The 13329-nt window shown below is 36.2% G+C and overlaps 1 protein-coding gene across 2 annotated transcripts in view; it reads right to left on the bottom strand.

Annotated features, from left to right (window-relative positions):
• The window catches only part of ADK (adenosine kinase), a 302860-nt gene that overhangs the window by 259874 nt on the left and 29657 nt on the right, over positions 1-13329 (bottom strand). For both annotated transcript variants that reach the window (XM_062580837.1, XM_062580838.1), the window contains exon 3: positions 8081-8134. In XM_062580837.1, the coding sequence (XP_062436821.1) occupies positions 8081-8134 (54 nt within the window). The remainder of the gene's footprint in view (positions 1-8080; positions 8135-13329) is intronic.

The raw sequence follows: 13329 nt of genomic DNA, 5'->3' as shown, positions 1-13329 counted from the left end.
GTAAGAAATGGCTGTGCAAGACCAACTTAACGTCATAACCAGTACTGTCAGGGCTTCTAAAAGCACTCAAATTTGAAATGGAATTATAATTTGGAATATCCCAAAATATCTTTCCACTGGAGGATCACTTGACATCTGTTGTACCATACATAATGCTGCAGCAATGAGGAAAACAGATCATAAAAGTGTTTGGAAAACATCTCTTAAAGGTATGAGAGGAAAAATTAATCTATGAGACTAAGTCACAGAAGAAACCTAACAGCAGGAACTTCTGTAACTTGAGTTAAGCAAATTAAGTTTCCATTCTCTAGCAGGTGTTTTTGGATCTTTTGCATTAGGCTCCCCTGTGTATATAAATAATATAAACAATGTATAGAGAAATACTTTGGATTCTCCCTCAGCTTCCACACCCATTCGCCTTTCTCCCCTCCAGCTTTTCTCTCGTTGCTCCCATGAAAGCATTGCATTGCACTACAGCCTCAGATAAGCAGCTCATACTACACAATCAAGTTCCCAGAGTACTTAAGCCTTGTTCTCATCTGCCAACCATAGCTATTAACAGGAGTTTTACTTTATGTCATACCAAATCACCACAGTGTCACATAAGAATGAATCAACACTGACTTTCAACAGCTGCTTAACAAGCAATCCATCTCAGACTGTTCTAGTAGAGCTTACAAAGCTAAGAGAAAAGTTCTGTTTTTATTTAAATATACTACTTGCATTAACACAAATTAACACAAACAGAGGCAGGGGGCAGAATTACAATATTGTGTCAATACAGGAACACAACTTAAAATATTGACCTAAATACATTCACCACCCTGTGTAAGTAACCCAGTTATTTCATATAATCAGTGGCAAGATGCAAAATGAAGTCATACAATATAATTAACACTTGCAATTTCTCATTTTAAATTGAAGCAAATGTTAAGAGGACCTTCATCACAGGGGAAAAAAAAAGAAAAAAGAAAGAAAGTACTTATGCCATAATTTGGATCCTTCATTTTTGGAAATTTTATGCAGAGTTCTCTGCTAGCAAGAATTTTGTGTAAGATGATTTGTGTAGCGCTAATTTGCCTTGGTGCTGCATTCAGAAGAGTTTATAAAGGGAGTGGGGGTAGAGGGAAGGAACAGAGGAGGGAAGAAGGTGGATTAATGTGTAATAGAAATTTTGTAGCTAACCATAAATCAGCTGTATTTGTACATGTAAATCAAGCCTTAGTATATACATTACAGAAAAGATAAGATAATTCTAGAGAAATCAAGCTGCAATTTTAAATAGTTTCTACAGAGGGAGCCAGTAACTCAAGGAATAAGATTAACAAAACGCATTACAGATTAGCACAGAGTTCCTCCCAATGATCAATCTCTTACACATTTATATGTTTTTCAGATACCTGCAGAACACTGTCCAGATTCTCAACCCACAGAAGTCCCAAGCACTTAAAGAATACTTACTGTCCTTTTAAGCGCTCAACAACATGCCACAGAATAATAATGTCAATATAAAACAGTATTTTTATCTGCTGTGGGAGAAGCTGGCAATTTAAGAAAGAGGCCGATCACTCTAAATTACCGTTTAATTCATTGAAAAACCGGTTCAGATGTTTCATTTGTATCAACTCTAAAAATACTGTATTTTTAAAAAATGGCTATCAATTCCACAATATATATTTTCATGAAGTTTCCATACAAACCACTGCACCATAAAACAGGTCAGTATGATGGCCTGGTCTGAAAACAAGGAGAAAACCTAAAATAAAGCTGCATAAAGATCAAAACTAGTGGACTTTTTCATGAAGCTGGACACTCAGTTAATGCCTTAACAGGTTTCCACGTTAGCTCATTACCAAAACTTTTTTCATATCGCATACTAGCCTACTCAAAAGTAATTATGGGCAAGTTGTATTATATAAAGTAACTCAACAGCTTTAACAGACAAGATGTCTGCGACAGATTCACGCATCACTCCAACAGTGCAAATAACCTGGGTTGTCAGCATATGTTGAGTAGGCTGACGAAACACGAAGATCTAAAGCTTCGTATTCCTGTAATTTTAGCATCTTTCCCTCAAAAACAATCCTCCATCCTCTTTTTTACTTTTCGGGGGGGAACGAGATGGATAAAAAACAAAGGTGTTTTAGGGAGACTACCTATCAACAGGATACGGATTCCCCAAAGCAAACTACACAGAAGGACTTTCAAAGTCTTATTGAAGACGAACTACACCCTCTGGCGGCACAAAACGCTGGCTTGGCCGGTTTTCGGCCTTCGCCTCTCCGGGATTCACGCCTGCCGTGCCGCACGCTGAACGACCTGTGGGGCAGGACTGCACAGCAATGGGCTCCGTCTCGAACCCGCTGGCTTTTGCACTAAAGGTTTATGATACATAGCGATTTACACGTGGTAACTACCCAAAATACAAGGGAACTCCACTACAACATTCTCAGATCCTCCCACCAACAGGTTCAAATCCTATTCACAGCCTCTAACTCCTTAAAATAGCCAAGCTGCTTCAAGACCTCTACTGTATTTCTTCGCTCTATTCTAGGCATCACACAGGCCCTCTGTAACTCCCAAACAGGTCTCCTATGTCCCCAAGACTCACCCTTCCAGTACCCATTTCCCTCATACATACATAGGCTAAACAAACCTGAACACAAGAAAAAAAAAGAAATCCTGTTCATAATTCATAACCAGATCAGTCAGTTCCCCAACTAGCTGTTCTCCAACTGAATAGTGCATTTCTCCCTTGCTCAGTTTCACTATGAAAAAACAGCACACAGCGAGGGTGAAATTAAGAATAAAATACACAAATAAATTCCTCTTGGAAAACTTGCAACAGTGCAACAGCCCCCCACCCCTTCCTACTACAACATATCAAACAGCTGACTGAAGAAGAAGGAAGGCTATATTCATTTACCATCATCACCTTTCTCACTTTATGGTCTTTGTTGCTGCAAAAATATCAACTACAAAAGCAGAGAGAGACAGCTGTAGGGCATAGAACAGCTCCCACATTTCCTATTTTCTCTTTCAGCTAACTTCCAAAAAAGTGAAGTGTTCAGTCATGAACAAATGAAACAGTTTATAAAACTGTATGACCAGCAGCCAAAGCTATATTAAATGTCCCAAAGCCCTGCTCAGTGGTATCACTAACTTTGAAACAATTGCTCTTCAGAATCACAGTAAGTATATTTTAGTTGCCAATCCAAATTCCAAAATTTTGTTACAGCCAATATTTTAGTAAATGTGAATATTACTAGAAAAGCAGCACTACTGCTAACCCTTTATCCAGTGAAAAGGAATTCTGTGTATCTAGTCATACTAGGGACTGCATAAACAATAAAGCGTTTCTATTTAACCTCCAGACAAGCTAACTTAGGTCATTTCTCATCACTTGCTGCAGTCACCCTTATTCTCCTAGAGAACTTTTGATCTGGAACTGTAGTCAGAGTCAGATCAGCCTTGGCAACACCACATGTGTGCACGCACACACACACATGCATACACTTAAAACTAAACTTGGTCAATATGACCTTGAAGTCACTCAGACCAACTCTAAGAGCTAAAAATAGGAGCAACTTCTGCAAGACAAAGAATATACAAAGAATCAAGAGAAATATTTTCATTTCTTTCAGACTTTATATTTATTTGTTGTTCTCAGACAGGAAGAACAAGCAACATGAAGGCCTCATCAACATCACTGGTTCCAGTTTTCCACAGCAACCCTGGAGGATGGAGGGCTTCCTCCTCCCCCTCCAAGTTATATGGGATTATTCAGGATGGGGGAGGTGGGAAGGAGCATCTCCCAGACCTTTATTCAGCCACAAATGCACACTCACCTTGCAAGAAACTCTGCAAACTGAAGATACTTTACTGTTCACTCTTTGTTATTCTCTGCTAGAGATTACCACTGCTGAACCAGTAAGAACAAATATGATTGCTCATCTGATTCACTGCAAAGTTGGCAAGCTTAGCTTAATCATCAATGAAGATGTTTTGAACTAATCTGCTATTTTACAGTGAAGCACACAAAGGAACCTTCACACTTCCCGTTCCTTGCCTGAGCTGCAGGGCAGTAACCTCCACCTCACGTGCATTCAGAGTTGACGTAGAACAGGTATTTCCAATTGGATCCAGACAAGAAGGTATATAGTCATCCAACTTATAAAACTTTGTTGCCACCAATTTCTGATACAAAAAAAAAAAAAAAAAAAAAAAAAAGGATATACTATTGAAAAGACAAAATATTAGAAGGCTGCTGCAGTGCAAGTGAACAGGAAGCAGAAAAAAAAAAAGATCTTTCAAATCTTAGCTCTCAAAATAGAATTTCAGCATGATGCCATGCCTGTAAGCCAACTCCAGCCTGTCTCAGCAGCTGTACTTGCCTCACGAGACAGCTAAGATTCTAGGCCAACAAGATCAAGCCAAGTCAGGGAGTAGCTTGCCCAATTATTCTTAGAGATAGTGTATCAGTTACTGAACTAAATCTATATTTTTATGAAGAACTATATACAAAAATGTTCACTAAGAAAGTCAAGGATCTCTGATAGTCAAGAAATCATCTTAGAGCTATTAGATAAAGAATGCCAAATTAGTCATCTTTGCTAGGTTTGTCAATATAAAGCTGCAAACATTTCAAAAACTGGAAGATGGAATATTTTACACAGAAGGATTTTGGCACTGAAAAAATACGTGCAGAGACAAACCTAAGCAACTTTTCTGGAAAATCTTGTTTTGGACTTAAGAAAATATAAAGGACGTGTTCAGAAGAGCACCTGATAAGGGCACTGACCTGAAACATAGATATTTGATAGATCAATTACCCTGATGGGAAGTTCAGTCTTGCACCATTCCCAAGAACTGGCAGTTCTTTTAAATATTTAAATATGAAAGCTTATGTAAACATCAGAAAAAGACAGCCAAGTATCTAACAACTTGCCTGTGAGTTAAATGAGATAATTTAACTAGAAGTACAGAAAATTCTTTGAGGTTCACCGCTGTTTAACCTGTTCTGCACTGGAGAGTTAAGATACTTCATATAGAGCACAAGACATATTAGAAAATTTCCAAAGGTCTATCCTGAAACAACATAACACTGACCTGCAAGAGTCTTTTCCCTGCCAAGCATCCAGCAACATTCAAAATGCCAAGGTCAACAGCAGAAGCATGTTCCAATCCTTTCATCATAACCAGAGTATAAATCATCCTAGGAGCTACTGTACTGATAATAATGAAAAGTCAAAGAAAGGTTCTGCTGCAGCTGACTCCTGCAAAGCAGTTTATTTTCACTGAATTTTATTTAAGAGAGTTCAACTCCTCATTTAAGCAATAGCTGTCATAAGCATGTCAGTAACTAATAGGCAATTAAATAATCAACATGCAACATACACTTAAAAATAAAAGAGACCACAGAGTATTTTAAACTACTTCAAATTAAGTACCTCATATTAAGTTTAATCAATGTGTATCGCATAAACAAAACTTGTGTGTATACAGTACAACTTGTAACATCCAAAATACAGATGTGTGTACCTTGTGCTTGACCCACTCCCCCAACATGCTAGTACTTCTAATACTTCCAGCTTAAGTCTTTTTAAAATGGTCTCTCATATTGAATAGCTTAATGACAATTATGCTGTCCCCAAATGTTCTATTATTACAGAGTGTTCTGTATAAAAACCAACCTAATATGCTAATCAAAGGCAATGGCTGTTGCCTATCTTCTGCCTGCCGTGCTAGCAGTTTTAATATCACGCGTACATTACCATGATGTACAAATATAAACAAAATATCTTTTCCAGCCTCAAAAAGAGCACTGAAATTTTATTTTGCTAGCAGTTCAGTCAATAAGGCTTTTGGCATATACTTCTGTTTTCAAATAAATTAAATCTTCATTACCAGGATTCTCTTCCACAGTTTGAAACCCATGACCTCTCTGAGAAATATCCAAACCTTTAATGTAGAAAAACCTGGCAGTTACAGATATTAATTTGTCTGAAATAGCTGCCTCATTTTACATGTAGATAAACTGGTTAGCCTTTTATGGATGCTATGAAATAATTCAAAATAAGATAAAACACATTTGGTAATGTAACAATGGAAAGAGACAATTATGTACAAGGATGAAAGTTTAAAAGCAGAGAAAGGGGGGTTTTCTTTTTCTTTTCTTTTTATTTTTATTTTTTTTTTTTGAATATTTAAGTGTGCAAATGCACACAGAAGGGACCAAATCAGCCACTACCTTTATCCTAAAAGAAAGAAATGCGTAAGTGGTCCTGAAAATCTATATCTGACTTGGAAACGTAATTGTTATATAAATATTTCACTAGTCACTATGGAAAAGACACTGGATCAACAGAGTTATGTAATGGCTGACAAGTGAAACACTTTCTATAGTCTTTCATACAAACTACCTTTAAAAAAAGACAGTTACATAATACAGATTTGAGAGATGGCGAAGAGGATATTCAAATAGAGTATTTTTCAGGCAGCATAGCAAGTGAATGAAACTGCATGCACTGGGTTCAGTATTACCACTCTTCAGCTAGTGGTAATGATGTGCAGGAATTAAAATGTGTCGTTATGACAGACAATTATTTCACATTACGAAAAGGTTTTAGAGCAAGAGAATTTATTTTTTAACTATATCCTGAAATGAAAAGTATTGGAATAGCAGCTTCGTGTAATCCGTATATTCAAACAAGCAGGAATACTATGATTATGACTTTTTTAGTCTTAGTATACTGTTTATACACAGCTATACATCAAGTTTTTATATAAACAGACACTATTTAGTGAATGTTTCTCTTAATATAGTAATTCTGATTGAACACATCAATTATTACAGAAAACATACCAAGCTCAATGAAGTCTCCCCCACTTTCAAAATACGTATACAATTCAAAATTCAGTAACTAAGAACTTCAGTTATTGCTTTAAAAACAACTAAAACCGAAAAAGTTACAACAAACAAACAAAGGTATACAAACACAAAGCTTTTTGCCTCATGTCTTGATAATATTCACTAAAATATTTTTACTTTCTCTTTTTCAAATGTTTATCAACATACTTAGGTATACTACAGAGTATTTTTTTTCAATTTAAATACAGAAATTCTGTATTTTAGTATCTAATGAGCCAAAATAAAAAGTAAAGGTTATTCAGAACATGGAGGCTGCTGTAAAATTAAAATGTCATATTGATTCACACAAGTTTTCTTAGTAAGCTTTCAGTGGTTTGCTGAGGACCTAGAGATGGTTTGCATTTCTAATACTTCACTTCCAGATTTAAAATAAATTTGAAATTCAAGTTTATTTAATATGGGCATCTCTTCCATCATCCGAAGTAACACCACCTTAAAAGTTCTTATTACTATAATGTTTGATCACCTGTGGCTACTCTTCCTGCAAGACAAAGAATGAGCCATTTAACAATGAAATACAGTCCCCAATAAAATTGTATCTCCATGAACAGAGTTTTCAGGCTATACAATCAGACTTGCCAAAATAGGCAAAATTTTATTATAACTAACAGGGCACTGGTGGATGTTTACTGCATAGTCCACTTGCGCGGCTACAGCTCACAGTGGCTAAGGATGGTCATGATATCACATAAGTAAACAAATTTAAATGGTGAACCAACACTTTACCCAAAAAAAGTCTTTCTTTCGATTTCTGCTAGATTAAAAAAAAAAAAAAAAAACACACACACACATACGTCAGGCAAGTATAAGCATTAGTGTAATCACTTTAACACATGGAGCATCAATGAGAATGAACAGATATTTAAATTGCAAGTGTCAACTGCAGTTAAGCAAATAATTTTTTAAAAATGAATAAGGTTTTTAATCTTCTGAAACATTCACTTTTTTAAAAACTCAATTAGTTTTCAGACGAGCTATGTAATTTGCATTAATTCACAGCATACGATGCCAAAAAGCAGAAACTACGTTTTGGATACACAAAACTTCTGCTCCAGACCTTTAGTAAGAAGATATGTATATCTTATGTACACACGTAGAAGAGTAAATACATAAAATGTGCATGTTAAGCAGAGATATAGAAGAGCTTACAATTCTTTGTGTTTCTCCTCCGCCAAAATTTGGTCATTTGGCTTCAGCCCATACCTTGAGAAAAAACAAAACACAAAACATGGTTATTCCTTTGAAAACATAGCCATAAAATGTAGTTTTATGGTTTTAAAAATGGCAATTTTATGCTTAATTCACACTTAAAGAATATTCCATTTGTCACTTTGCCCTCTATTTTTATTCCTTTCTCCAGTCTGTTGAAGAACCATAAATTACCCCTCTGAGAGTGTTACAATCAAGTTATTTTGAAACTGTCTTGCGTTTTTCACCATAGTATCATGCTGACTTGCATCCATTTATCTACCTGGCTGCTAAATCCTTCATGGAGTTGCTTCTAACCAGGATACAGCAGGATCCATCCACATTCTCCTTCACTCTATGCATCTTAAAGCCATAGTTCGCATTTCACTCAGTATATACATTAATTCAACACACTGTTCAGTAACAAATTCAGATCACTAAGTTTAATTGCCCAAATGTCTTTCTTGCTTACCATTTTATCAGTCTTTAAGCCACAAATTTTACCTGCTGCGTTTATTTCCAGATCAATGTTTTCTTCAGTGAATACTGTCAGGTCCGGTACAGCCTCTTCACAACGCTGCTACACCTCACCAACCATCTTTGCTAATCATGTCTTAATAAGCACTTTATTGATAGCAACTGGTTATATGTCAGAAGAAAGAAAAGAGCTACCAGGAAATTGCTAAAACGAACACCTTTAAGAAGTTAAAGGACAAGAATTCTTTTCATGTGACCTGTAATCTCACGTACAATAAAATCAGGCTGTCGCAGACAGACATACCCTGCCTAATATGCCATCCATTATGCAAAAAGAGGTAATTTTGCCCATTAAAAAAATATCAGCACAATGTCAGAACCGCCATTCTTCAAGAACACCATGGCATGCATTTCCACAGACAATTTAAAAGCAAAAAATCACAACACTTCAGCTAGAACTGAATACTATTTATCTGCAGAGGATATAAGCACTAATATCTACGCCTGAGCTTTTTATAGATTCTTCCAAGTTCCTTGTTTCCTCACCTTTTTATAATTTAACTCCCATATCCACTTATTTGAAGAAAAACCAAAACAAACAAAACTCTTCACTACTACTTTATCTGAGTAAACTGGCTAGATTAAAAAAAAAAAAAAAAAAAAAAAAAAAAAGTTTAACTTAACAGGAATGCTGATTAACAAACATGGGTTTTCTGCCTTCAGTAGGTTACTGACATAGCAGAGGAATAGGAGTTTGGGGTGGAGATGCAGGGAACCAGTTGCTACTTTTGAGGTTTGCAGAATGGTTCCTTCTGTGCACCATACTTTACCTAATTTTCTTCATTTTCTCTCTTGTTTCAGCCTGAGAAAGGCTCCTCAAATTTTTCAAATACCCTTCATTGTTCCCTAAAGAATATATGGCTCTGATATCAACTAGTCAAAGAAAATTACCTCAATATACTTGTAATTTTTATTAGTATTTTCTACATTATGATAGAATGCATATTATATTTCACACACAGTTGCTGAAGTATTTAATGCATTTAGAAGTGCAGCTAGCACACTGAACCACTCTTACAAACTATTTCCCAACATGTGTTTTGTAGGCAAGATTGAGGCGCACCAGTTGGCTTTTCATAACTGATGATGGTTAGAACTGGAACAAAGAATCTCTCTCCCCCGAATTAAAAACATACCACTAAACGCAAAACTGAGGTTAAAGATATATAACCTAACATTTTAAAATAACTTAAGACACTTAAAGTGGGCAAAGGAGCTGAAGAGACCACAGTTATTTTTTTCCTCTCATGTCCTGCCCTGTGAAATTTCAAGTTCAACACATCCTAGCACAAAATGAGTTCTCATTTCAACCATCCATTACATGCCAATTCAGGATAAATATAGTTTGAAGTTTTGTAGAAATCGCTTCATCATCACTCAAGATCCCATTTCAAAAGCAGGACCTAGGAAAAGAATACAAACGCGCAAAGTTCTATAGCAACATGCTAGGCAAATGTCAGAAACTGCAGCATGTTTCAGAAACTATGCATTTAAACAAGTGTCCGTTACACACATTTAATTTACTCCAAGAGCAGCCAGCGTTCCAGCCATCGCCTCCAAATGGCAGCTGCGCATGGTCACACAGAAAGGGACAAAAAAAGTGCCCCGACTGCAGCGACTGTCACCGCACAGCTGTCCTCCGCCCAACTAGTTCAGTTGCCCAGGCAAATACGCACAGACCAGCCCCCGAGTGCGGCAGCAAATGTTTTCTGACCATCTGATAGATTGACCGTATTTGTGTAAAGCTTCAACTTTTAGAAGACTTAGAGCTCTAAAGACTTAGAGCTTTCTCTGCAAACTTAATTCCTTATGCAGCTTCTTAGGGCACAACACAACTGGTCTAACTTCTAGATGCCACTGCACCATAATCCCTCCAGCATAACCTAGTCTGATCAAAGCACAAGTAACCCACCTGCAAACCAAAGAGAATATCCTTCTACCATCCAAGCTCCACTCTCAGTTTAACTGAGGAGTTTTACAGCCCTTCATACAAATAACATTGCTCAGTGCTAAGATAAAGTTTTAAACAGTATTCTTGCTAACCTTTTTTCTTTTTTAAAAAAAAGAAAAAAAAAAGGGCATTCAATCCACCCAGGTTCAGGCATTTAACTTAACAGGAAAAATTAGCAAACCAATTTCCCTAAATTCCATCAAAAAAAAAAAAAAATACAGACCCAAACCTATTCATTATCTGGAAAAGCATCTCACCCTCTTCTCACCCTCTACTGACTACATGGAGGAGGTATAGGATATCTGAATTAGCCTAGTAAGCAAGGTGATAGGAATGCCTGCCATTAGTCACACGCTCTATAACTTCAGCAAGTTAACAAAGTAGCAATAAAATTCAGTGAGATAAGGTTGAAATAACTGAATTTTTATGATTAGGCATGTTTTCACCTTTCCAAGGCACAGCTTTCCTGAACTTCTCAGATATTTTTCTCATCTATTTACTGTAACCATTAACACTATCAGAACTTACATCTGAACTTCATGTCATTTTCTCCCTTTCTAAACGTTATGTTTTCAGACCCAATTTTTATGTACATGAACAGATACATAAAGAAAAATATCAAAACTATCTCCCTCAAATTTTAATTATACATTCATAGTTATTTCAGTCTTAAGTACTTTCCTTTATACAAACCTGAAAGATCAAGTAGCACAGAGCCACAGTAAAAGATTACTACAGACAGTCTGAGGACACAGATATTATATAGAGCCAGAATAGCATTAAGGAAATTTGGTGATATGTATAGCTAAATATTTTCTATTAAAACAAATGTTAAGACCACTCAAAGGAGTTTTTATTGCCTATAACAGCTAAAGCTACAACTTTAGCCAACAAGTTCTATCTCGTTACACTGCTATCAAAAATAATTAAGAATGCATATTCTTCACTAATTTCTAACTCTAGTACTCATATGACTTCACTAGCATTCGTACATGAGATTATCTTCTCAGCTGCAAGTTTTACAGAAATATATAAACTTTTTTTGTTTGTTTGTTTGTTTTTAAATTGTTTTAGGGAAATTAGAATCTGTAAGCATAGCCCTTTTTTGTGCAATGCACTTGCAAGATTCTCCTGAAATGGTGCAGCTACAACTCTTTGCTTTTTCACTTTCTAGTTGTTAATAAAACAGAGACTATGGAGATTAATGTGCTTGGATTGCAGTCAGCATTTTTGCAATAATGTTCTTAATGGAACAAATAGCTGTAAGGTATGGTCCCCTTCAGACGATATCCAATTTTACAAAGCCTTAACCAAATCAAAAACAAAACACACAGCCTACATTAAATGTGTACTGTATGTATTTAAAACACTACATGAATATCAAGTCCTGACCTGCTCCACGAACCAGAGTTTCTGGAAAAGCTGGTAAAATTCATCTGGCCTAAAGCCCAAAATAAACAAGCGTGGTAATGAGCAAACAGATTTTAAAAATGACAACAGAATTTACATCTTCAAAATTCATTTACCTTTCAAAATGTCCACCAATCTAAGCAAAAATTTACATAGACATAATATCAGAAGATTGCACAGAACTAAAAATCAGCATGTGCATGCTGTGTATATACTGCTGCTTGGGCAAGTTAAGGTCTCCACCGTGCAGACTATCCAGAAACAAGAAGGTGCACTAAACAATACAAAGATGCGTGCTCATGTAATACTTTCATAATAAGTTCAATAATACTTGTAAAGAAACAAGGAGTCAGAAATAATAGAATATTTTTGTATTAATTCTTAATGTAAGTAGTCAGCATTTAAAAAGATAAAAACTGTATTTCCATATTAAACCGAGATGGTAAAGCACCCTAAGGAGCTATGAACATATGCACATATCAGTGCAATCATTCTTCTGCCTTGTCTGATGTTCAAATAAGTATGAACTTTGCCACAGTACAAGGCTTAGTCCACTGTATTTGACTAACCCTGCTGCCCTTGAGATGAACTTTGCTGATTCCTGTGCTCATTGTACTTGACAAGCTCTGCTGTAGTTGCTCTTTTAAATGTTTCCCAGTTTGATTAAAAATAGTATGCATGGGAGGGTAATTTCCAACATTTTCTTCCAGCTTTGCAGGAAAATCATCAAATAACAATCCACAACAGCATTTGAGGTTCCTGGCAGAGATCTAAAGTGCATTGGTTTTACTAACTGGATAAGGGTGAGGCAGTCTATCTTCATCAATATAAGCGTCTCTTAAGGCCAAGCTCTGCAGAAACACTTCTTCCATTTTCCACAAAGCCATTAAGAAACCTTAAGGACTTAAATGTAAAGTTTTCTTGTACTCCAAATTAATCAGAAAGCATTTCCAGAAGAATGATTCAGCAATTACGTTGCCTGAACTTTCAAGTGATGTTAAAGCTACTTTCACTGCTCTATAAAAAGAAATGCAGTCCTTTTTCTGTTGGTTGGGGTTTCTTTAATAATTAATCGTATAAAACTAGGACAGGAAGCCTGAGGGACACTGGTGCATACTTGTCCATTTTTTGGATTCTATCAACTACTTTTTAAACAAACATGGTTAACACATCCCACAAGATCTTTCAGGTTAGAAACACATGTGAACTGCAACAGCAGTGCATTCTCACGAGCACTTGCAGACCAACACACATGGTCAAGCTCAACAGAAGCTCCAAAAATATGTCTACCACAGCAGATTTAAGAGGGGGA

This window comes from Rhea pennata, chromosome 7 (assembly GCF_028389875.1).
Source record: "Rhea pennata isolate bPtePen1 chromosome 7, bPtePen1.pri, whole genome shotgun sequence".
Lineage (NCBI taxonomy): Eukaryota > Metazoa > Chordata > Aves > Rheiformes > Rheidae > Rhea > Rhea pennata.
The sequence above is the reverse complement of the archived record's forward strand: the minus strand, read 5'-3'. Positions and strand labels throughout refer to the sequence as shown.